The 25,926-nt window shown below is 40.8% G+C and overlaps 1 protein-coding gene across 2 annotated transcripts; it reads right to left on the bottom strand.

Annotated features, from left to right (window-relative positions):
* Positions 1-1,252: 1,252 nt before the first annotated feature.
* On the bottom strand, positions 1,253-25,759 carry lrch2 (leucine-rich repeats and calponin homology (CH) domain containing 2). 2 transcript variants are annotated; one of them, XM_068600620.1, is made up of 21 exons: positions 25,426-25,759; positions 18,266-18,410; positions 17,880-18,006; positions 17,682-17,787; positions 17,062-17,198; positions 16,679-16,809; positions 16,385-16,472; positions 15,728-15,824; positions 15,511-15,608; positions 15,334-15,401; positions 14,393-14,497; positions 13,947-14,015; positions 13,577-13,639; positions 12,915-12,963; positions 12,631-12,771; positions 12,290-12,340; positions 12,110-12,173; positions 10,784-10,896; positions 7,664-7,801; positions 7,487-7,564; positions 1,253-6,773 (listed from the first exon to the last, which is right to left on the bottom strand). In XM_068600620.1, the coding sequence occupies exons 1-21, from the start codon at positions 25,754-25,756 to the stop codon at positions 6,654-6,656; spliced, it is 2,319 nt and encodes a 772-aa protein (XP_068456721.1). In that variant the 5' UTR covers positions 25,757-25,759; the 3' UTR covers positions 1,253-6,653. The 2 variants fall into 2 exon arrangements, with proteins under 2 accessions (XP_068456721.1, XP_068456720.1); XM_068600619.1 differs by having other exon boundaries at positions 12,110-12,188.
* Between the last annotated feature and the right edge of the window lie 167 nt (positions 25,760-25,926).

A 25,926-nucleotide genomic window follows, 5' to 3' on the forward strand; every position in this document is an offset into this window, starting at 1 on the left:
TACCAGATGTATTTTTATTTATTTGTGGTAAGTTGACCGTATGAGGAAGGTCAGCCTCACAGTTCAGGTTATCAGTAACTACTGGAACCTAAACATGGCAGATATGGTGCAGTCAGTGGCTGTCAGCTGACTGAAGGACAAGGCAAACCCAAACCGGCTGAGGCGGGACAGGACACACAGGTAACGGGACCGGCTGATCCAAGAGGCAAACATCACCCAGCACCATAGAACGAGTCATGCAGGCTTTGAGTCCAGGAAAACAAGTCAGGACTTCTTGGCAAAGCTGCAAGGAAATTGGAGAGATTGTCAGATTCACCTTGGAAGGGAGGAAGAACGAGAAGCGACGTAGCTGAATAGAGAGGAATCAACGGACAGGAAGCTAAGTGAAGTCACAAGCACTTAAGCAAGACACAGTACATAAACATGACTAACACAACCTCAGGCTTTAGGCTTTATACTCAAGTCCAGTCTTAAAATAGTATTAATATGATCAAATTACTGGATTACTCTTCCCCTGCAGCAATTTATTTTTCCAATCGTTGGTTTTTCTAAATACAACAGCAGCTTACAGTTCAAGTGCAAACTAAGTGAAATATACAATCTGTGAATTAAAACTATATCATTAAATCAGACACACAGACCTCATCCTTAACTCAGAGCGGCCATCACCATTAAATGAACAATGCTCCTGTGCCTCAAGTCAGCACTGGCACTGCACACAGTAATAACATTATGAAAGAAAACACATCAGAAATGACAGCATAAAACTCCAAATGATAAGTTGTCTGCACTTTTCTGTTGGTGAGACATTGCAGTTTTTTTCCCTGTGTATAGGTTCCTGGAAATGAGTCATATTTTTAAATTGCAGTAAACATTCATAAAATGACAACTGATCTTGACAAACAAGATTTTAAAGATGGTTTTAGAACAAGCTGTGGTTCAATAAAAAACATATGAACACAGAGACAAAAACAAGATGCGATAACTCATTTCCATCCATAATGTGTCAGGACTCGTTGTCTAAATTAGTACGTAACTATTAGTTTTGTTTAGCATAAAGACCTGCTATCACTGGTAACAAAGTAATTCCAGTCTATAATTCTATAGTTACAGTTAACCACGCAATGAACAAGCCAGTGCGTTTTCCTAATACATCTAGTTATCATGAGCAGACTCTGGGCACATCGAGCGAGGAGCTCCACTGGGCGGATCCTGGCATGGCAAGACAGGACAAGACTGGCTGCTGCAAAGAATTTGACTTTATTTTATATGGACCACATTTGTTTTAGTTTTTTTTTGTAAGAAATCCTTGGAGTTTATACAGAGGATATGTACAGAGGTGCACTTTATGCCACTCGGTATTCTTGCATGCATTTGACTTGTTTCAAAGTACAAAAAGCGTATGTACATACATTTGAATTTTCTTGGCAGTGTAGTTAGTATTTAGACATGACTCACGGATTCACTGTTTTCTTTGGATGAGATGATGTAAAGAAGCGTCAACATGAATAAATAAATGACAGGAACAGATTGAAGTGCAATAATGCATGAACACAATTGCATTGGGTTTATCATCAAACAACATAAGGAAATAACATCAATAACAGCACCTCTAAGTTATGAGGAAAACATTGTGCCAGACAGACTTCTCCATGTCACAGATACCTTCCACAGCCCCATTTATCTGTACAACAAAATAATCAAATAATAAAGAACAGGATAGGAAAGTTAAATCAGAAGATGACGCACACATTCATTTAAAAAAAAAAAAATGATGGATCAGATATTAGTAGAGGATCAGTGGAGGATTTGTATCTGTATGACTCCTCCGCTTACACTGCCCTAAATTAATCTCCCTTTGAGGAGTTCCCAGTGTAAAAGATGGGAGACAAAATCCACAGTCTTGATTCTGTAAAAAAAAAAATACTTTGTGGATTTCAGCCAGAGATTATATGAGGCTTCAACAGTCTGAGAAAGACAAATCTGAAGTTACAGTCCTTTCAGTAACACATCCCCAATTCCCTTAACTGCGTTACTATTCTTCTGCTACAGTTCAACAAAGGAACGACTGTCAACGGAGACGATACTCGCTCGATTTGTCCAACTCAAACTGCTGAACGCTCGCATTAACTTTGGTTCTGCCGAACCTGCATTTTTGCAACAATGTTTTTTTTTTTTTACAGTCCACGCGAACCGTGTCAATGTACATTTGAGCAAGTGACTACTGTTTTAAGATGAAATGATATGGACACATCCTTTAAACAAAGACTGAACGACTGCTGCCAACCATAAAATCACACTGCCTGTAATATTTTAGGTAAATGTTTTCCAAATCTTAACACAGGCCATCGAGATACACCACACGTGAGATCTGTTGTCTGTCTACACAGTGTTGAGGCTTTTGCGAAAACGCTGAAGCTTGCAATCGGAGGGCATCCTCGTCATTTGGCACTTGGTTACTTTCCTGTGAAACAATGCAAGCGGAGGTCTATATATGGTGGCGTATGAAGGTAAAAACAAGAGCACGCCATCAGCGTGGTATTTGAAAGCATGATTGCAAAAAACAGTTGTTTTACTCCACATCAACAGAGAATTAGCCTGTGGCCTTACTCACACAAGTGATGTCTAATATGCACAGCTAAGACAACACAAGAGATTTCTTGGAATTGTGTAACCTCCGACATGCATACGCCTGAGGATAATCAAGGAATCAAAGACAAATATAGAACAGAAAAAAAGGATATAAAATAACACAAAGCTGCACAACATTCATTTGAATTCAATGAAGGACGCTGTACCATACCAGGTGTGTTAGTGCATGTTCCCATCGACATTACAAAACAAAAGGAATCAAAACAAAGGGGTGCATCACAAGCAGCTTCACCAATGTCTTGTAGCCAGTCGGTCAAATTCAGTTGTGAATCGCAATAGTTTAAAAGACAACAGGGCTTTCAGGGTGAGCGAGCAAGTAAAAGTCACCACACCTTGTGGAAAATATGGGAAAAGTACGAGTTTATGTTTCATGAAGATCATAAAGTATATTCATGGTCGTTCTGGTTTAACCCTTGTATAGTGTTCGGGTCTGTGGGACCTATTTTCATTTTCATCAAAACAAATATAACATGATTCATTATTTTTTCAAACTCAGACTTTTTGGCCTTTGCTCATTTTCTGCGAATAACATATATCAGACAAAATTTTCATTGACCGCCAACCGTAACCCCCCCTACACATTTAAATTACATATAGGGTGTTTGGGTCCACTGGACCCAGGCTAATACAGATGTGGAAATTGTAGTTCCCTTGTACCTGAATTAAATTATTAACCATATTTGCTGTTTATATTGCTTCTAATTGGGATGAGGAAAACATCCGTTGGGTATTTTAACATAAAATTGTGTTGAATAAAAACCCCAAAATACAGCGGGTCCAACAGACCCACAATACCTGCTGAGTAACAAAAAAAAAATGAACACCATACAAGGGTTAATAGATGGTTCAGCCTCAGGAGGGGGAAGTTCAAGCTGTTGCTGCTCCCTTGCCACATAATTCACATAGCTTGAAAATCCACTTTAATTAATCCAATTTTTAAAAAAAAAGCAGAAACCACACATGATGAGCAAACCTTTGGCCTCTTTTGTGAGCCAGTGTCAGGTAAACACATTCAAATTCAAACTCCGTCAACCGAGAAATTTCTTTTCAAGTTTGCTCCCCCCGAAGCATAAAGTAACAGTTCTTTGTCGTCTGTGAAACTGTAATTAAAGACAGACGATGTTCCAGAGAAGACACGATGCTACCTTTACTGCCTTGTGGTTCAGATGTGGCGTCTTTAATGAGATCAGTGTGCTACAATTTTCAAACAGCTCGTGTTTTTATAGTAAGCAAGTGAACATTTGACATGTTGATAAATATGCAACAAGTTGAGTAGATGATGAAGAAGCAGCCCACTGTATACTGTAGATATTCCTTAACTGTTCTGATGGTTATCAGGAATAACACCTGATGACTGACAGTACACTTAAATTGCTTTAGACTCTTTCTGCATGAGATCAAAAGATGTGTCATGTTGTTTTGTGTCTTATCCATGGAAAGATAATACTCAGATAATATTGACGCAAAACAGCTGACTCATCCTGCCTTTAGTTAACCTCAGGCACTGTTTCAGATTTTGGTTGTCTATGCACTGCAAACCTTGGATTTATTCAACATCGACCACAGAGCAAACTTCATTCTGACAGAATCTAAAACCTCTTCAGAAAAAATAAACAGAGGGAGGAAAACTTTAACTCATGGATTTAAAAAATAAGAATAATGGTAGGCGCATTTCATGAACTCAAAAGTGTATTTACATAAGACTGCAGAAAAAAATAACCAAGAATACACCCCATTTAAGGCACAATACGTCATGCTTTGAGATGTTTCAATGCAGTTCAACATGGTATTTGTGAGCTTTCAAGGTGGTGAAGTGGCTTGAAGTACTGTTGTCCTCTTAAAGCAGTTTCTGCATCAGGGTTAGCTGTCTGCACTAGACATTAAAACTCTAACACAGCCGCCTTGTTTTAAACATGAGGTTTTATGTCAACTACAGGCCACTAGCGGAACGAGCAAAGCCTTTGTACTCACAACAGGTCACTGAATTGAATGACCAACGCGTCAATGACAGAGGTCAATACAAGTCCTCAGCTTCTCTTCAAAGGTGCACAGGCAAATGTTGATCACTATATGTAAAATAAACCATTGAAACACAGAAGCACTTTGGCCATAATCATTGTCATTCTTACTTCTGATATTTATTGATTTAAAGCTTTACTTTATTTAAATTTTCGTTATAATTTTCGTTTTTTCACATGTTGGAGACCTTATGTTGCACCGCAGTTCTTACCTGACAACAAGACTGATATTGCTCATCAGAAATAATAATCCTTAAATAAGAACCTACTACTTTGTGTGAAAATTCTATGCAGGTATCTCTTGCTGTCAGCTCTGATGACAAATGGTGTGAACACACTTGTTTCCGCATGTTGGTAAGTGTTACAACTGTCATGCCCTATGTGTTATAATTCACAGAGGAGCAGCCTAGCTACTCTTCCAGCTGCTTTCAGTCATTTTCTAATTCAAGTTATTAAGTTAACCTGGGAAAACACAAGAAACTAAATCTTCAGATGCACCACACCTGAACTGGCGATTAGAGTTAAGACACACAATGCAACGACATATAAATATTAAACTAAATGAAAAAATACATAGATAATTTAATTTCCCTGAAATAATGAAATGTATCAGAAACCACACCGAGCAGAGTGGCAGTGTGCAGAAGGTTGGCAGGAGTGACTGCTCCTTCCACCTCCACCCACACACACACCACACACACACACACACCACACACACCACACACAACGTGAATATGTTTTATGCAAAGCAATCGAAGTTTACCGCTTTGTTGAAAAATAAATCCAACATTTTGGATTTTTTTTGTAAAACACATCCAGGGCTGCATCATTCAATTATTTCAGAAACCAAAAAGGAATAACAGTTTTCTGTTTTACATGTTTTGAGTGCATTGCAAACACACAAACACATGCTCTGGTCTGTGAACAAAATGGCAATTGATGATTGGCAATGATTGGAAAGAAAGTGTAAAATCTTTAGAAAAGTTATACAGAATAATTTACAAAATCCAGAAACCTTGCATGAACAATAATAATAATAATTAAAAAAAAACGCTACAAAACAGGACCGTGGCGCTTCTGGCCTCAAGTATAGCACATGTTCTCACAGTGGTCAAATGTCATGGCATGCAGGTTTGTATCGAGAAAGCATTTTAAGTATTGATTTGTACAGTAGTTTAAATATAAGAAACTACACCAGAGTTTGCGGGAAAACGGGCTGAATGTCTACAGATGCGTGACTTCCAGTAAGACGACGTCCAATCTGATTCAAGCTGTCACGCTTTTGCAGAGGCTCGCCTTTTGTTCTCCCTCGAAAAGCAGCAACACAACTTATGAATCAGGTTTGGCTGCTGAAAAGCAGATACAGCAGGGACCTAATGTAAAAAACAACAACAACAACAACAACAACAACACTATCAAATTCAAAAATTGATTTTCATGGGAGAAAATAAATTCCACAAAAAGAAGAGAAACCCAAGAGTGTAAGAACCCCTTGAGGTCAGTCAGTTGTTTGTGTTCAGAGTATGTCTCTTAAGTGAGAGAGTGAGTCACATGTCTGTCATCTCCTCACTGCCAATGTCTCCAACGGCAGCACGGAGATGTTGTCAGTAGGGGCACTTGCACGCTCAAGAATCACTGAGCATGTTGAGAGGCACGTCTTTAACGCCTCTCCTCAGGATATACACAGTCACATTGCTAGTCCACACACATACGGGATGACTCCGGTAACTTGGAACAGAATACAAGTGAAAATGTGATGCGCGGGAAGTGTGGTGGCGGCTGACATCATATAAAGAGACCGAGGCGTTGCTATCTCAGGTCTCCTGTTTCAGTCAGGCAGAAGCAAACTCCAAGAGACCCGCAGGCCACCGGGTCCTCGCCCCGAGGGGCTCTCTGGTCCCTGGCTACGAGGTGTGGGGTCGGGCTGGGGAGGAGAAGGGTGGGCTGGACGACTGCGGGATGGACGCAGCATTCGGGCTCGTGTCAAACAGCTGACAGTTGCGTGGGCTTCGATGCGGGCAGATCCAGCAGAGCCTGGACCGTCACACCCACCTTCACCAGGCCACGCTCCTCGAGGATGTGATGGGGAAGACACAGCTTGTCCTGAGTGAGCAGAGGCACGTCTGATACTCAGCAATAAAACACAGGTGGGACTTCCATTGCTTCTCCTCATCATTTAAAGGGTTTGTTCATTCCCAAGAATAACATATTCAACTCATGAGGTATTTAACCATCCAGATAGATTTTAAGATATACACCTGTGAGATTTCTATGATCTATAATCGTCATGCATTCTCTAGCTGTATTATGTTTAATGTAATGAAGATTTCATCATGACAATTATTAGGTTTTCGTGGGAAAACCTCCAACTTTCTTAAAGATCTTTGTGGCTGTCAGAAGCACATTTATGAGACTTTCTTCACAGTAACAGCCCACGGATATTGAATTCTTATCTCACTCTCATCACTTTATAAAGGATCATTTTTTAATCTTGCTTAGAGAATTCATGTTGTTATTATGGCATTTGGCTTCCATACAAACCACCTTTAATATAATTTGAGTGGGGATGGCTTTGGTCGAGGCCTGAATTTTCGGCTGAACCTGTTGCGGTATTTGTTTGTTTGCGTTGAAGTGAATTACTTAAACCCGACCTATTTATGTGCAATACAGAACTCGCAGAGATTTGGTACAGTCAGTCAGTATTAATGTACAACAACGTGCGACACCACAGATGATATCATCATGAATAATCTTAAAAAGAAAAACATGAAGTAAAGAACACAATATATATATATATAATATCATAATAATATTACCTGAGTTACGCCCAGCTTCTTACAGGCATCCAAGAAGTTCTCCACATTTCTACGGCATTTAGCCATGCTAAGCTTTGGCTGGAGGACAGAACATAAATCATGTTAGAGACACAGATAAACATTTCATGAAGCTGTAAATGATTGTGGACAACAGTGCATTTATTGCTAATTTATTACCACTGCGGGAGACGGCACGTGGATGCTGGCAACAGACCGAGGACAGATGTGATTGGCTAAATGGCAAAGGACAACCCCATCCATCAGAGCAGCTCCAACATCGTCTGGGAGCAACACCTTCAGTCTGAACTCAACGTTCTGCAAACACAACAGCAAGGACGTCGTGACATAACTGTATTCATATTGTATATTCACAAGGACTTCTGCCTCCTCTGATGGTCTGAGGAGTGTGTCCAGGTCCGCTGTGCACTGTGTGAGTCATGTTTGGGAGGGTTGACAAAATAATGTCACTATGGTTAATACCGTGAGAAAAGCCATTTGTGTGATCATTCTATTGCTCGTGATCTACACACAAAAACAAGTTCTACAAGTTTAAGATGCTGCACCTTTAACTCTTTAATGTGTAATTACAATAATTGTGTACCGGTAATGCTCTCAGGTTGTTTTTTTTATTGTATTTTATTGTATTACTGCACACATTGCATCTGATGCAGGGCTTTTGTGTGTGCCTGTCTCAACAGAAAATGAAGTGCAATGTGGGTGTTTTCTGCTGCTGGAAGAGGAATATTCATTGAATAGAAAACACTTTTTGAACTCTACCAATGCACTCTTCCCACAAGAGTTAGGCTATACTATGTGAGGAAAGTATAAGTTAAATAGTCCGATGTTGTCAGCTTAAGACTAAATCAATATGGGAGATCTTTGGTTCAGCTAATTCTTGTTCACTTAACAATTCACTTAACACTCTCTCTTTAACCTGGCTATAGTCTGTGTCCTTCCATGTGTGAGTGTCTGCGTGTTCAATGGCTGGATGTTTCTTCATGGCAATGCTATGAAATACAGTATGTATTGCATGATTCCTATGAAAGCTGTGATGCTCCTCTGATTTGATGTAACCCTTGAGTAAAGATGGTAGCGATAGGCGTACCTGAATTCAGCCGAACGTTTCGCAACATATTTTAGTAATGCGTGTTGCAAGATTGGAATATGTGGGCCTTATCTGCCACCATAGAAGAAAGCCTGTCTGTTTTTGTTCACAAGGATAGCACAGAGGATCTGAAATATGATCTGTTCTGGCTTCGGGTTCCTCTTCAGGGAACAACAGTTGTTGATTAACACAATTGAGTCACAGCAGTCGTAGATCTTAGCATTGCTGGGAAGGATTTTGGAAAGACTTTTATTGAAGTTAATGGTCCACTATGTGATGCTTCAGTGCTCAAGAGTGGAAAGAAATGATTGTTCTTTTCTCTGCTTTGTTGAATAGTGTTCCTGAAAAGTGAAACTTGGAGACTTCAATGACCTCAATTGCAGTTTCCATTCAGAGCACTTGCCTGGGACTAGAACGTATCGCAATCTCTCATCAGCAATCACAATAATTTTATTCAGATAGGAAGTTCATTCAGCAGGAAAAGAAATATTATGATTTCATATATTAAGAATGGACACAAAAAGACAAAGTCAAAATAGATGGTGCCCAAACTCCTAAAGAAAAGAAGTCAGCAGCGGGTTTCCCAGTATGTCTGCTCTATTATTCATGCATGCCTTGCGTTCCTTTACTTGGTGTTGTTGCTTCTCAGCGTTGAAACAGCTTCCCACTTTGTGTCCGTTTACACTGTCTGCTCTGTCTCTATTACTCTATTACTATGAGAGGTTGCAGTTCCTCTTGTGATCTCATACGTCAAGGTCTCCATAGCTTTACACACACACACCCACACAAACAACATCCAATGAGTTTTGGTGAGTATTTTTGAATGTTAATAGGATTTTTGTTTGTTTACAAGAAAATCCACAGTGCACTTTTTAATGATTGCAAAGTTTAGTGAATCAAACTATGTACAGTCAAAGTTAAGTAAAGTGACTTTATTAGTTGTTCCGGACAGATATAAGCCTGTAGCTACACTTGAATTTATAATGTACCAGTGCATGTTCGCACAATGACTCTTCTGAACGAGATAGATAAATAGATAATTACTTTATTGATCCCCAAAGGGAAATTCAAGACTACTCTTATACACTTCAAAGAATCCACCAAATTCTGGGAGAAATCAAAACATACTCTCTTCCTCTAGAAGAACACTTGGCACCCTAACTAGGCTTCATGTCAGTGCATAAAACATAATCTACTCCCAGTGCTCCGAAAAACTACTCGTCTTACTACTAGAAAGTACGCAAATGTAGCACTACAAAGCAGTACTACTACTATCACGAAAACTGTGAAGTTTCTATTGGGCAGCTCAATACTTAGCAGCAATTAGCGACAAGAATTTGGTAAGTAAGTCATGTATAATATGAATGTTTTCCAAAGATGTTCTTTTAAATATAAGACACTATTTAAGGAGGTTAATGATAAGAGTTGATTTACAACCAAAAAAATGTCACTCTATTTATTAAGTACGAGGCAGTCATCTAATTGTCATCTTACAATCAGATACATGGGTTCTAACTTATGGAAAATTAAAAATTACATCTTCACAATCCGAAAGAGAAACAACAAAAGGCATATTTTTTACAAGAACAGTACTTCAGTACAAATTGAGTTGCTTGTATTTTTGTATTTTATGTGTACAATCAACCTTTGTGTGAATAAACGGTGTGTGTGTGTGTGTGTGTGTGTGTGTGTGTGTGTGTGTGTGTGTGTGTGTGTGTGTGTGTGTGTGCGTGTGTGTGTGTGTCGTATGCATCTTTTCGGACCCCGTGGCAACCACAAATTGTGAACTGATTAATAAAATACAAAACATCGAGCAAAGTGAGGAAAAAAAGCTACATTGAACATCTCTGCATTGCATTGTAAGATGTTAATGCCGGGGTAGTGTCCAGTCATATTACAGGAAAGTGTGTGTGATTTGCGTTCTATTGGTCTCAGCATATTAAGTAGCGCTTAAGCATGGCAACTAAGGTCACACAGCAAGTGAAAGTTGAGAAAAGTTTTGACACAATATGTTATGCTGCATAGGCAAAATGAGGTGGCAATTGTGGCACTTTTGTATCATTAAATGTGAATGCTCTGTAAAGAGAAACACACTCCCACAAACACTGGAACAAAAGCAGGATCCACTAGTCACAGGCCTGTGACCTGTGACTAATCCAATGATTTGCACATATTGCCGGGAAGCTTCTGACCTGCCGTAAGAGTTCTATCTGCTCGATTTCCTCTCTCAAGTGCTCCATCTTCCTCCTCATAGTGAAGCTGGGGTCTGTCGAGGTGTACTCCTGGCGGCTTCCTTTAACGAAGGCTGAAAGGGAGTTCCAGATAACACAAACAAATTGAAAGGAAGCTAGATACGAAATGGTTCTAACTTTATGCGTCTCCTTTTCTCTTTAGTTCTTACAGTATACAGTATAATATGAATGTTTTCTAAAGATGTTCTTTTAAATATAAGACACTATTCAAGGCGGTTAATGATAAGAGTTGATTTACAACTCAAGATGCCACTCTATTATCTGTTATCTATCAGGCAGTCATCTAATTGTCATCTTTCCAAACATCTCACAATCAGATACAGGGGTCTTAACTTATGCAACTATGTTTCTTGTTTATTAAAGTTACATATTCCTCACAATCCTAAAGAGAACACTATTTTTTGTAGTGCAGTAATTCACTACGAATGAAGTTACTTGTATTGTACTTCAGTATTTCCATTTTCTGCAAATGAATACTCGCAACACCGTTAAGCCATTCATCAAAAAAAAAAGAAAGATTGGATTAATCCATAATGAAAATATGAATTAGTTGCAGTCTTATTTAAAAGAGAAAACAAATAAATAGCTGGAAAAAATGCACAAGTACTGCTCACGTAATTAATATGAGTACTTTTACTGCTCATACATTTTCAAGCTTAAATTTACACTTTTATTGAACTGCAGTCTTTAATGCAGGACATGTACTTGCACATGAGTATTTTTTTAAGTATATTCATTTTAAATATGCAAATTATCTGACCTCGTGTTTTTACAAATTGCTATAAATCAATAATGAAAAAAAACATGTGCATGATTTACAAGTGGACCAAAAATAAAGCAGGAAAAGTCATTAATCTGGTTGTGCCTTGTCCTTGACTGCTGATGCACAGACGGGCAGTTCCTCAGAAACCTTACCCTACTTCCAGAGAAAGGATAATGACTCCAAGTAAAAAAATGTCTTGGCTTCAGATGTGAGCCTTGGCTTAACATGCAGCACTGCCTCACTTATATAAAAGCTGTATTTGCATATTAGTAGAAGCGAAGCCCAATGATGTGAAGGTATCCTCAGAAAATAAACTGTGTTCTACTCAATATTTGTTTCCTAAATGACATTTTCTAAATAATTTTCTCTCTTTCTTATTGTGTTTCACACCTAAGCTTCAGGATTTGTCAAGCATTGATTGTTTACATCCTTTTAAGTATCTTTTCATTCATCAACTTCAGAAATCTGTTCAGGAGAGGTCTTATCAAGAACGTGCGTATTACCTGATCTCGGCTTTAGTCCAAACACAGTCAGAGTGGTGCTGAAATCAACGTTGCGCAAACCCTCCTGGAGACAAGACATCTTTAAAATCAAGAGTAAGGCTATGTCTGAGAACTGAAGGATCGTTTTAGGTTACTAAATATTACTATTTTCATTCGCGGCACGATGTTTCTCACACCCACCTCACAGTCGTCGTTCCCACTGGAGTTTTTCCGAGCACTCTGGCACTTGTACTGTCAGGAAAAGAAAAGCACATTCTTTTCATGAATTCACTAACATACTGTATGTGCCATGGATATGATTTTATAATTCATTGTACATTCTTTCGCTATGTTATCTTTAATGAAACCATCAAACAAAACACAAAAAATTACCAAAGCTTTCTGCCAGCCTTGATACCGGAATACATAACTAATCTTCTGAGCTTGAGAATACAGTAAGTGCTCATGCAGCTAATGAGGCTTGTTGTGCTGAGGATCTATTTTAATTAGGCTGTTATAGTTAGTCGTGTGCACGCTCATACCTTCAGATAATCTTTTCTCAGATACTTGTTCCTCCTGCGATCTTCATTCTGATTGAGGACCGGTGGGACTTCGGGCCACTTTGGCTCGGATTCCGACTGATCTGACTTCAGGCTGCCATCAAATGAGCAGGAGGAAGAAGGCTGTAAAAGTAGACAGACCCGATTAAAATCATTCACTGCATCCTCCAGAGAGAAAGCATCACATGAGGAATGGGAAACAAGACCATAAACAAAGTAACAGATCACTCATGGTATGTTTGTTTTAGAAGTCAAAGAGGTTGTACCTGTCCACTCAGCACTGACGCCCCACTACTTCCTTCATCCAGAGAAGCACTAGAACAAAGACAAGAATAGCATCAGATGACTGTGTCTGTTGATTTATGTTCAGTTATCATTAGAGATGCTCTGGGCCTAAGGTGTTTGTTTCTGTAAGGGGTTATGCATGAAGCTGAACGTTATTATGTCTGATTAGAACTCTCCTGTGATTAACCTGAACACACCATGAAAGTATATTATTAAGCAGAAATACCTGACAGTAAAATGTGAAAATCTGTGCTTATTCAGTTTTATGTCATTCTATTTGTAACATATTTGTATTTAGACTTTTATATGAATGAAAACCTTTTGGCTCCCAGAAATTGTGGTGGACATTTGAAATGTTTTTTTTGGCAATTAATAAATGAATAAAAAAAAAGTGTCATTGTAAAATGTTTGAGCTTGAATAAATTTGGCCATAGTATGAGGTCGTAAGAAAAATAGATCAAAGAAGAAGTGAAATATTTTAAGAGAACGCCATCAAAACTATTATTAATTCCCCTAAAATTCAAAAAACTCTTTGGACACAGACATATGGCTTTGCTTTAGGTCACCTTTACCACAGGCTCTCTACGAGGGCCACAATGTGTGCTTCTGGTGGGCGGGACTGAACTCGTGCTACAGTAGGTACCTGCGAGTGGTCTGAGGAGGGGGCCTCGGTTTGCTGCCTGAGCTTCCAGAGTAACTTAGGAATCTGCAGGCAGAAACAGAGACGTTACTGTGTTTCACAACAACAAGAAACCAAGGAAATGACTCAGCTATGGCAATAATAAGGAAATGTTGACAAATACAAACAAGTGAAACAAATGGGCTTGTTCAAATTCAATGGAAATGTAACCAGAGCAAGTTCAAAAGTTTAAAACCTTAGAGGTACTTCCATTTATATAGTGAAAACAGCTTACATTTCCTCATACTGTGTTAGCGTGTCCATGGACACGACCAGTGATTTTTTTCCCCCAGTGTTATAGTCTCTGATTGATGGAGAAAGAAAGTCCATCTACCTGTGTGCACGGCCCGTCACTCTCCGTCGGTGAATAAGACTCTCTGCTCTGCAAATCAAGGACCGACGTCTAGAAGCCACGAATCAATTGCACCGCAGCCGAGTTGAGGGAGAAAGCAGGAAATAAAACATGATCAGGAGAGGACAAGAGTGAAGTAAGTCATGGTGACAAGAATCTGATTTTAAGAGGTAAAAGAGGCAAATTGGTGATGATGGAGCAATATTTGGGGATGTAAGGAAAACAATCCGTGGATATTGAGAAACGAGTGAATGACTCCACAAACACGGATTTGATGAGATAATCTTTTTTTACGAGTTGGACATAAAAAAGTAGGTGGATTTTAGCAGTGCAGCGAATGGAGAGCTAAACTAATGGCAATGCAGAGTGTTTCAGTAAGAATGGGTTGGCTTTTTTTTGTTACGAGAAGACAAGTGAGACCCACACACCTGTTCTGCTGCTCCTGCTGCAAAAGCTGAACAGCAATCTTCCTCAGATCCAGCACTTCCTTCAGCTCATCATCCTCTTCCTCAACTAGCTGCTCCTTATCAGAGCTGGAAAAAAAGTTATTAAAATCATCAGAAACTATAATCTTCTATCTTTACCATATTCTTTTCCAAATTCTTTAAAAAGGTCCGTAAAGGGGGGAGAGCGCCACAACAAGTTTAGAAAGCCTCAGTACAGATGTCAAAACACTAAGGCCTCTTTGGCATAGTCATGTGTATATAAACTAAATCATGTGATCTAAATGTATCGATTTGATGCGACAGTAAATCACATCTGAACACAATTGTCTAACATTGGCAAACTCTCCAAAATATGCGCAGTGTCCTTGAAGCTGGTGATAAAAGAAGACCATCAAGTTGACTGATGGTGCTGCTGTGACCACGAGTCAGTGCTTATGGATGATTGCTATAGATGATTTCTGGAAATACTTTTGCTCGTATATATATATATATATATATATATATATATATATATATATATATATATATATATATATATACATATACATATACATATATATATATATATATATATATATATATATATATATATATATATATATATATATATATACACACACACATACATATCTGCAAACATCTTCTTTGTTTTGTGCTGAAATAGCATTGCATTTATGGTGAATTTAAAATATCTAAAGAGACAACATTCACCCCATGTTAATCAAACAGCTTCTGCAGAAAGCCTCTCTGCATGCTCTTTGTTTTCGATGCAACTGTATCTAGGTTTGGCTCACTATCGTAAACTCTGTGATCAAATAACTCCTTTCTTCCACTGAACTCTATTTGTACACTCATTGCCAAAATATGTGTCCTGCATTGTTTAATGACAAAGCGATGAGTCACGTAATGAGTCATGAACTCACCCTGACTCCTCCTTCCAGCCATCTTTATCTTTGCTTTGGTGGGACATATTCAGAACCTTCTCAAGTTCCTGGAACACACACACACACACACACACACACACACACACACACACACACACACACCATGTCAGGGACCAATTGATTGATTGATGAATGAATGAATTGATTGGTTCATACCTTGATACAAGACACATGACTGCTCTGCTGCCCGTCACACTCTGACAGAGCAGGATCCTCGTCTGGGTTGGGGTCTATAAAGTCATAGAGATCCTGATCTGATAGAGGGAGGAAGCATCCGCGTTCATCAAATAACATGTTAGGCACTTCACTCAACAACCCCCTCGTCTCTGTTATAGCGGCCAAAGGGGAATATGTGATTCTTATTTTCGGTAACCTTTGACGGAATCCATTTTAGAGAGAAGAGAAAGGGCATCAGCACGGGCTGTCTCTGAAACCTGAGAGTGCAGGCTGACAGTGTCATCGTCTGAAGGCTACAGGAGGAGATAAGAACAAATGATAACCGTTAATATAATACAAATGATGATACTTCTTCCTGCTTCTGATGCAAGACTTTGACTCTTCAGCGGCAGGGAGGTTACTTGTGTCTGGGGCAGAAGTGGATTCCCACACGCGTTTCAAAATTGTGGATTTTTTTACAACAACTTCTGCCGTCATGTCTAAACTCAATTAATCACCATCTGCACACCAGTCATCCTCAGAGACTTTCCAACTCAGCCAACCACACCTGATCACTCATCTGTCTACAAAACTGCCTCCCATTAGCCCGGTGAGCTGTCTCGTTGCCATGGCTATCTGGTCATTGTTTCTTCTCATGTGCCCACCGAGAATTGGCCTCCTGGGATTTGTTTGTATTACCGGCCTATTTTTCCATCTGATTTTGAGGCTGAATTAAGATAGAGTAAGTAACTTTGCTTAAAAAAAAAACTTGATAGGTTACAATAATGATTGTATCCATTATGCCAAAAGGTGTACTGACATTGATGTCTCTCAAAATGTTGCATCAGTTCATGTTGAGTGTTTGAACTCTGACCTCAGTAGTAGACAGCCTCTTGTCACCATTGTCACTTCCAATTCCAGAGTCAGGCCCGTGGTTCTTACTGGGATAAAAATCTTCCATGCTGGAAATAAGCAACACAAAACCGCTCATTAGGGCCGTATCAGGTAACCATGAAATCCAATTTGCGAGCACAGAATAATAAATGAACATAACACATATCGTCAAGGGAGTTGGCGTCAACGTAAATTTTCTTTTCAGAGGAACAGATATGATACAAACATTGGGTGTCACGTCACGATGAACCAATAACTATAACTGTGTCTCTACCTATCTGTTAGTGGCTGTGGAAGGCAACGTTTGCCGAGGGAGGGGAGGTCCAGGGTGTCCGGTTTCTTGTCCATCCTACACGCCTGGATGTTCAGGTACTTGAATATGTGCACTTTGCCCTTGAGACAAATCTGAAACCCACAGAAGCACTCGTTGAAAGATGAATGTTCCCCCACTAGATGATACAGTCGTACCAGCTTCATGAGAATGGGAGGGACCTGTCAACTTCATTTCAGCTAAGAAGAAGATTTGTGCTGCATGCTGACACCACACACATGCATGCACACACACACACACACACACACACACACACACACACAGACAGACAGACAGACAGACACACAGAATGTGCACAGGCAGAATTGTGAGATAAATGCACGTACCTGTGCTGGTGGAGACTGCATAGGGTTGTTATCGAGGATGATGTGCTGCAGTTGCCTGAGTTTCCTGTAAACTGTAGGAATCTCTGTGATCTTATTGCAGGAAAAGTCAAGTTGGATGAGGGGCAGGTCAGCCAACTCTGCAAGTACAGACCAGAGAACAGCTTTTGTTGAATGTAATGCACTGCTTTCGACATACAATGAAAAAAATATCATCTTCATAAAACCGGTGGATTTAAATGTCATCCTAACTTGAGTACTGCCTCACCCAAAAAACTGAGCCAAGTCAAATTGGTCTTGTTTCTAGGCTAATGTTATCTTAAAGGAGTATTCCAGCGACTTAGTGTTGGCTGCACTTTACATTTGAGGAACTCAATCAAAATTGTTGTGCTCTACTTTATTTGTCCGTGAGTAAACACCCACATCTTTGTAATACAGATTTTTCAATTAAAAAAACCTCTGCAAACTCCCAATTTAAGGGAGTGATTGTGTTATATAATTGTATTTAATTCACTCTTACTCAAATGCATGCAGAGAATGAGGGAAGGTATCCGCAACTGCCTTTATGTCTACTTCCTACTAAATTAACAAAGTGAGGGAAATAAAGGGTGTGATGGACTGACCCTCAGGCAGCATGTGAAGACAGTTCTTCCTGATGTTGAGTTCTCGCAACGCATGAAGCCTCCCCACTTGAGCCGGCAGCACCTGGATCTCATTGCAGCTTACGTCCTGCAGGGGGAGACAAAGTTTAGGAAATGGTAGCCCTCTGGCTCTACATTAGGTTCATTCAATGCACTGCCTGACACATGCACACTGCTCACCAGTTCCATCAACTCTTTGGCCTTGCCGATCTCCTCGGGGAGGGACACGAGTTTGTTGTTGCTCACCAGGAGAACTTTGAGGGGGAGGCTGAACAAGTATTTTGGCAAAACTGACAGGAGATTTCGGCTGTAGAGAGATATAAGACATTGACCTACATTCAAAACAGTACACAGAAACATGTAACAGCGAGTGGGAATTGAGTTTCAGCAAAAGAGGAAACGCCTCTCTTTCATGATAGCATTTTTGATACTAATGTACTGTAAGGGGAACAAGCACTTTAGACATAACAAAAAACAAACACAACAACAAATATTCATTGACTTTTGTTGGGTGTATAATGAGATTTAGGGACAAAACTGAAAGTATAGGGTGAGCAATGACCCACCTGATATCAAGATAAGTCAGAATCTGCAGATTGATAATGGCTTCTGGGATGCACTTGATGCAGTTGTGGTAGAGGTTGAGCGACTCGAGGGGGGCGAACAGACACACTTCTGGTGGGATTTCCGTGAGGCGATTCTTGGACAAATCTGCAAGGCGGAGAAAGAGGAGCTGATGAATCTGTACACTTCAAACACAGAGATGACATACACATTATACTATTCTGAAGATTTGGGCACCATCCATTATGTATGCTTCAGGAATGAGACAATAGAGCTGAACGACTAATCAATACATCTCGGTGGCAGCGCACGCCTCTTCATCGAACACCGGTCTTAGATTACATCAGAGTCTTCGGCTCGAAGGTTTGAGTGCTGCTGGCAGTTTAATATCTCAGTATTTTTATATTGAGTAGAGGCTTTTGAATTGTATGAATATCAGGAAATAGTTAGAATTCACTCCACATATCTTTTCTCTTTGTTGCGAGCAACAGATGAATAGCCACAATGACTAGTGCCTATGAGATGATTTTTAGCAGGTATAATGTAGACTATGTTCACTATCTTAGTTTATCATGTTGGCCTGCTAACATTCGCTAATTAGCACTAAACACAAAGAACAGCTGTGGCTCGTGGGAAGTCATTCTGTTTTACAGTTATTTGAAATTAGGAAATCAACACGTTTATTCAAATCATCCAGAGGGGGACATTAGTATGAAATATGTTAGTTCCATGAGTTAGTTAAAATGGGTATGTGCTGATGTTGAATCAATAAAAAGGGACAAGCTGTGCTTAAAAGTGTGTGACACACTTTGCACACTTGACGTGACAACAACTCATGTGCTCTGCTTTACTCCTGAAGCCAATTTGCTGCAAAAATCACAGCTCTGCATTAATCAGCCAAGAGTGGTTGCTATATGCTACCCAGGGACAACAATATGAGCGTAATCCCCGCTCCAGTCAATGAGTGTAAGCACAGCCTCTCCCCTGCATCTTCGCCTTTTTTTGTGATTAAATATTTAGATACTGGCTCTCTTGCCCAAAAACATTGAAGGAGAGGAAAACACTCAGTCAGCAGATCATTTACTAAATCATAGTATATCAACAAGACCCGTGATCCCTCTGGATCCCTCTACACCTTGTGCATGCCTCTGCAACTCACACGAGTTAAGGCACATTGTCCCTCAAGGTTGCTGAATCACTGTCCAAGATGTTTCCATGCACGCACGCCCGCACGTCTACACTTTCCCACTCTCTTTTGTGTCATCTATTAAAAGGAAGCCAGAGACAAACAGCAGTAATTTATTTGTACAAAGACTACCTTATTGATAGGACTTCACCGTTAGACGCATATTGATTCAGTAGCTGCAAATTGCGTGTCTGTCTTCTGAGTTATCTCTGGGTGACATGATAATTAGAGACCTATGTGGGGGGAAGCTCAGCCACAGATGAAAAACAGCTTACTGCTGAAAATCTAACGCTATTGTGCCTCCATTGCCCTTAACAAATACGCTATATGGGCTTTCCTGACAGCAAATACTCACTGACCTAGTGTCAGAAGGATTCGGTTTGCTATGGATGGATTAGCAACGTAATATCAATAGCATTTCAACATATTCACGCAGACATCGCAACCCCTAACCCCTACTCCCCGAGGTTACAAGATGCCATGAGCCGAGTAAAACTGTTTGTGAGTTGTGTCTGTGGCTTTAGAGAGACTCTCGTTTCTGTCTGAGCTTGAATGACCAACAATAGACCTGACAGGCCTCCCTCTGTATCTGTGGTCTGAGCTCTGACAGCAGCCAGTGAGCAGAAGTGAGAAGCAGACCATGAGTCTGCAGCACAAAAGGAAACTGAAATGATTACCGGATGAAAAAGACCAAAGCTGAGGTCACAGAGTTTACTCGTGTTCCATTAAGAGTAAATTCTGCTGCTCCCTGAGGCTCTAACCTTGATACTCTAGCACAGCTGTACATAGACCAGCCAAACAACTGGGGATTCTTCTTTAGCAGTTGAATCATGTGGGTCGATGGACGATGGGGGTGGGTTGAGGCGGTCTTTGTGAGCCTGTCTATCTCCATCCCCTTCTCCCTCCTCCAACCCAGGCCATGCACCATCTGCAGCCCACAGTAGGCCTTTTATCCACCTGCTGGTTGCCCAGAACTCCCGCAGGACAAGACCCGCCAGGCAGACGAGCCCTCCACTAAGGCGCCCCTACACTGCACCTTCACGCCAAATCACCAAGACCATCAATTTATCTTGGTAGTCCAGAGGATGTCTGGCTTTGTCTTCCCATGACACAGCAATCTCTAGCGGACATCCGGCGGAGTGTTGGAGCATATAACAGATTCTCTCTCCACTGCTGCAGAGGGATTCTCAACAGAAAATAAATGTGTAAAGATTGCAATTAAAAGGCTCAACCTGTGATTATCTAAATATAACAACCCGAACATATGTTCTGCAAGAAATCCCAATATCAAAAACACAACAACTGCAGACTAAAATACTTGAGTGCAGCATTTCACTGCCAGGTTCAATTTAATGAAAACAGGAAAGGATCGTGACAAAAACATGATTCGTTGGGGTTCATTATTTGCACCCTGCAGCAGATGTGACCGCAGTGCCTGGCTGTCAGGTTGTGGGCGTGGTCTGGAGTGCACAGGGTGAGCGGGAACCTTTGTTGGGCATTATGTCTGCGTGTGGATTCAGGTGTTTGATGGTCAGTCAGCTTGGTGCTCCTGTCATCAATCTGCGCCTGGAGATACCCTAATGGGGTTTGTCATCCGGGTTTGAGGAGCTGTTTTAACAATGACATCAGAGGCGTCAAGAAATCACTGCTGGTATTTGGGAGAGGCTTAGTCCACGGGTGAGCTGGCAGATGGTGATGGAGTGGTTGGGCCGTTGCAGACTGCCGTGTGTGAGGTTTAACCTAGGGCAGTCTCTGGATCAGCTGTGTTGGCTTAGCTACTTTAATAGGGGGCTGTCTGCAGATGCTTTAAGACCTTTCACTTTGCTTACACTCGTCTGGTCCGTGCCTCGCAGTCACGACATCTACGCTTCCCCTACCAGATATGTACTCCAGCAGCCCCGTATTGACAGATTCATTCATACACGATAAACATACACAGAAACATTATTACAGGCACTTTAGATATAAAATATTCATGTTCACATAATGCTCGATTTTCTTCCGCACATGCACACACACAGACACACACACACACACACACACAGACACAGACACACACACACACACACACACGTGATGCAGCAGAAGTCGTGGCTGTATGGTCGACTTCCCTTGAGCTGCTGATTCACACAGAGGAGACATCACATCAACTTCTGATCCAACTACGGTAAATGATATGTCAAACAAGTGCTTCTGCTTTTATTTGCAGATTAGATTATTACTTAGTGAATGTTCCCCTCTAATTTGAACAATCAAGATATATGTCGAGTACAAATGCCAAACACCTGATGGCTCAAACTTCTCTAACGTGCACGTTAACGTTGTTTCTTTTTCTTTTATTGTTTTTTTTTAACGAATAATAAGCAACTATAGATGTCACAACATGAAATGAGTTATTGTCCTAATTTTTTTACATTATACAGACACAAACATTTCTCAATGAATTAGAAGAAAATTAGCCCCCTAGCTGGTAAACAAAAGGAAACATGAGCCTGTTTTAACCGCACTTATTAACATTAAATGCTGGCCTAATTTACTCAGAAGGTTCTTTCAATATCACAGCCTGTGAGGAATAGTTCACTTTTAGTTTTCCATCCAGTGTATATGTCCTCTTCTCTGCAAAGGCGCATCTAAAAGGGAGCCCTGAGGGAAGAAGCACCAATGAGGAAGTGGATTTTTTTTCCAGGCTACACTCATCTTACTAAGAGGTAAAGAGAACCATCCATTTTTGGAAAAGGAAGTCCTTTTGAGTAGCCTCACGGCAGTCCACGCTATTCTTCACACACCAAGCACGACAACAGCACAAGAGGAAAGACAGGACAGGATTTCATGAGACACCCAGAATATTTGATCTCTCTCTATACCGTGTGGTGTTGAGCTTTATATTTCCAAGTCTCTAGAAGCGTTTTAATTGAGTCCATCCGCAATGTACTTGTACTTTAACGAGCAGCGACTTCAAGTTATATACACAAGTTAATTAATAAATCCAAGAATGCCAGCTTAATACTAATGCCCTTGTGGAGACCGTCCTTCACAAGCTGACTAAACTTCTCAAGAATTACTTTCTTTGTGCCGCAATCAAATTAAATGTGTGATATTCATTTTGCCACCTGTTTCAGCCAACTCTCGAAAGCACACGATGGAAGTTTGGACATGATACACGATTCATCTTCCAGCTTTTGGTTTGTTCTTCAGACCTCCATCGCATGCACTCACAGTTGACATCAAAATTCTCACTTGTTATCTTTTCCATGACCTTGCATTCTTTTAATCTGGTGCTTTATTTGGCTGTTGTGTATTACACCAACCCCTTGATACAGGATACAAGAAGGGCTACGACAGGTTCTGTCTTATACTTTGAAGCGGTCATAAAGCAAGGAAACCACGACCCGTATGCTCAAGTATAGTGTAAATGTATTCATAAGGACCCCTTAAAACACACACACACAAAACTGTGGGTTTAATAACGTACAACACTTCGTTGTATGTCTGAGAATACAGCACACACAGCAACACACTGCATGGTGCTGCAGCTTAGTGTGTTTGTCCCTTCGGGGCACGATAATGACGGGCAAGAAGCATGCTGGGATATGAACCTGAACATCTGCCCAGGTTGATGCTCTGCTCCCCAGGCCCTCTGCAAGGTCAGAACAGCAGCTCAGAGCTTGTGCACTTCCCATGGGACAATAAACTGACTGGAGACAAACTGCCAGGAGTTCAGTGCAAACAGACACCCATGTGTGAGCAGGCCTCTTTCCCTCTGTGTCTACACACACACACACACACCGGGGCCTTCTGCTCCTCATTAGTCAGATGGAGGCCACTCAGTTGGAACCCGTTGTGTATAAAAAAAAACATTTACTTCTAAAACCAACAATGGGATAGTTGAAATTATAAAAGCACCCGATTAACAGTGGGCTATAATGCTGTTGCTTCATTGGAGCATCCGTATCTAAAAAAAATATTTTCCACGGACGTTCAGATTAATATTGTAAAAGGAAAAAAAGTGCAAAGGCACATACTATCATACTACTTTTAAGAGGAATCTGTTATTTCTTCTTGTAACAAGTCAATTTAGAATGAGCTTGTGTTTCATTCAGTTTGAAAGCCTTCTGATGTGATTGATCCAGTGACATGTAAAGGCCGAGTGCAGCATTGTAAAGCTGTTTCCTTTTACAGCAGAGATTGGCGTGGATGTGGAGGATGGTGCTGTGAGGTGTTTATCCGTCTTTGCACATTTTGAGGTGAGACTTCCTTCTGCCACACCTTTCATTGAAGGCATTATAATGAAGGTGTGAATATAAGTGAAAAGACTGCAGCAAACACAGTGACAGGGTTAGTCGCAGGGGTAAGCAGGAGATCAGAGGTGTGGCAGACATTTCACACTCTCATATCTCTTTTGATTACTTTCAGTGCTGTATAACGTGCACTCATCAAATCGTATTTGCAACGATATTGATATATTTTGACAGTTTTACTTCAGGTAGAGAAAAGCTTGTTATTATAACAGTATAGTGTAAGTTAAGAAGTGTAAATATTTAGCCCTGCAGTCCAAAAAAAGAGCATACAAAGTGCTGAAAAGCAGCCTGTTTGTAATGTGTATGGCTCCAGCTCTTCAAGGGCATAGGTTTTTCCCACTGTTTAGGCAATTTAAAATGACATCATCATCCATCTGGATCACTGACACAGGGAAACAACTATCTGCATGTGTGTCCTAAATGTCTGCTGAATTTTAAACTAACCCGCTACCTTTTAGCCATGCCAATTAGTGTTTATGACGATTATATTATGATTCACAGAAAAATATCTTTACTTTGAATTCCATGTACGTGTTTGGATAAACCAGTTTTCAAAAAGGTTTAAAAAAAAAGTCTGAGGAGGTACCAAAAGCTTCGAGCAGAAAATTGAAATCCCTCGGGGTTAGGGCTCTCCAACAAACCACAGCTTGCCATGAGCTGTAAGGCAGAGTAACGCCATATGGTACCCGGACATGTCAGAGGAGAAAATTATCACCCTCATATCCAGCATAATGTAGAATAATTAATGATGACTACATTTTACTATTAACCATTTGCTTACAAAAAGTATAATATATAATACAAATGTTCTCCTAAACAGGGCTCCTTGGAACAAAATAGTATTAGTTATACTCTGTAGTCCTTTATGTGTAAAAACTTACACTGTCTTCAGCCTTCAGAAAGCTTACGCTATACTGACTATATTCTAATTTCCTCTAATTACAATAAAGAGAAAAACAGCAGATGCACATCTATCTGCCTTCATCCAAAAACAGACCATGTGTCTTCCTCCTCTCTCACAGATTATGGACTACATTGCATATGCACCCAGGCAGCCAGGGGGGTGAGGCTGCAAGTACACTGCATCTTTTGTCTGGTTGTGCAGAAAATTAAACAAAAAAAAAAGGGAGAAAAAAAAAAGAGAGAAAAAGAAGCATGTACGTCTATCACATGCTCACCGCAAATGATAATGAGTGAGCAAGAATTTACAACTGCCCTTTCGGTTCATTCATATTCTGCTCCAGTGGCCAAATCAACTGCAGCTCGGTGTGCAAACCGCTGCGCAGCGCCTGGCTTGGGTGCGCCTGCCGCCTCATTCATGTGTCTCATGGGGTAGGGGGGGCTACTGAAAGCCGATGGCGTCGATCAAAACAACCACACAACAGCAGCCGAGCCCCTTGTGCAAGAAACCGGCGTGATTTATATGAACCCCGAGTGGGCATTCATTACAACCAGGATGTATATGTGCATTTACAAAAGGCAGCTCAGTGGACGGTATATCCCTTTAAATATTGTCACCTGCGCGTTAATGCGCCTCGACCCCAAAATAAATCAAGACAATCCACGCACAGTGCGCGCATGCTGCATTCACATAAAAGACGGAGTACATAAAAACATACATATATATGAAGCACATTGGGACTGACTCGTGGCCACGCACGCACGCACAGCAACCCACCTGCTTGTGTCGTATCGGTCAGATCGTAGCTCAGCCCCGGGTACTCCCTCAGCTTCCTGCCGCTCAGGTTCAGGATCCCCGAGCACACGGCATCCTCCAGAGCCCGGTCCAGGCTGCGGGCCGTGTGGTGCTGCTGCTGGTGCTGGTACGGGCTGATGCCCGGGCTCCAGGGGGGTCCGCTGGAGTAGTGGTGGCTTTGTAGAGCCGTGACAGCTCCCACACCTCCCTGACTAGACGCCATTTTCGTTAAAAAAAAAAAAAAGAAAAGAAAAAAGAATTTACTCTTACAATAATAACAGCGCACAGCGGCAGTTTCTCCGCCCATGCGCATACGGGGCACATTCCCTGGACGGACGCTAGGGGATGGGCTTCTGAGGTAGTGCTGCTGCTGCTGCTGATGATGATGATGATGGTGATCGTGAGCAGGGTATAGTGGCCATTTTAAGCTTGTACCCTTCCTCCACCAGCTCCCAGCAGTGCGGGGCCCCTGACCCTGTGTGC

This window comes from Clinocottus analis, unplaced genomic scaffold (genome assembly GCF_023055335.1).
Source record: "Clinocottus analis isolate CAN_PGR_092001 unplaced genomic scaffold, fCliAna1.0.p SCAF_5, whole genome shotgun sequence".
Lineage (NCBI taxonomy): Eukaryota > Metazoa > Chordata > Actinopteri > Perciformes > Cottidae > Clinocottus > Clinocottus analis.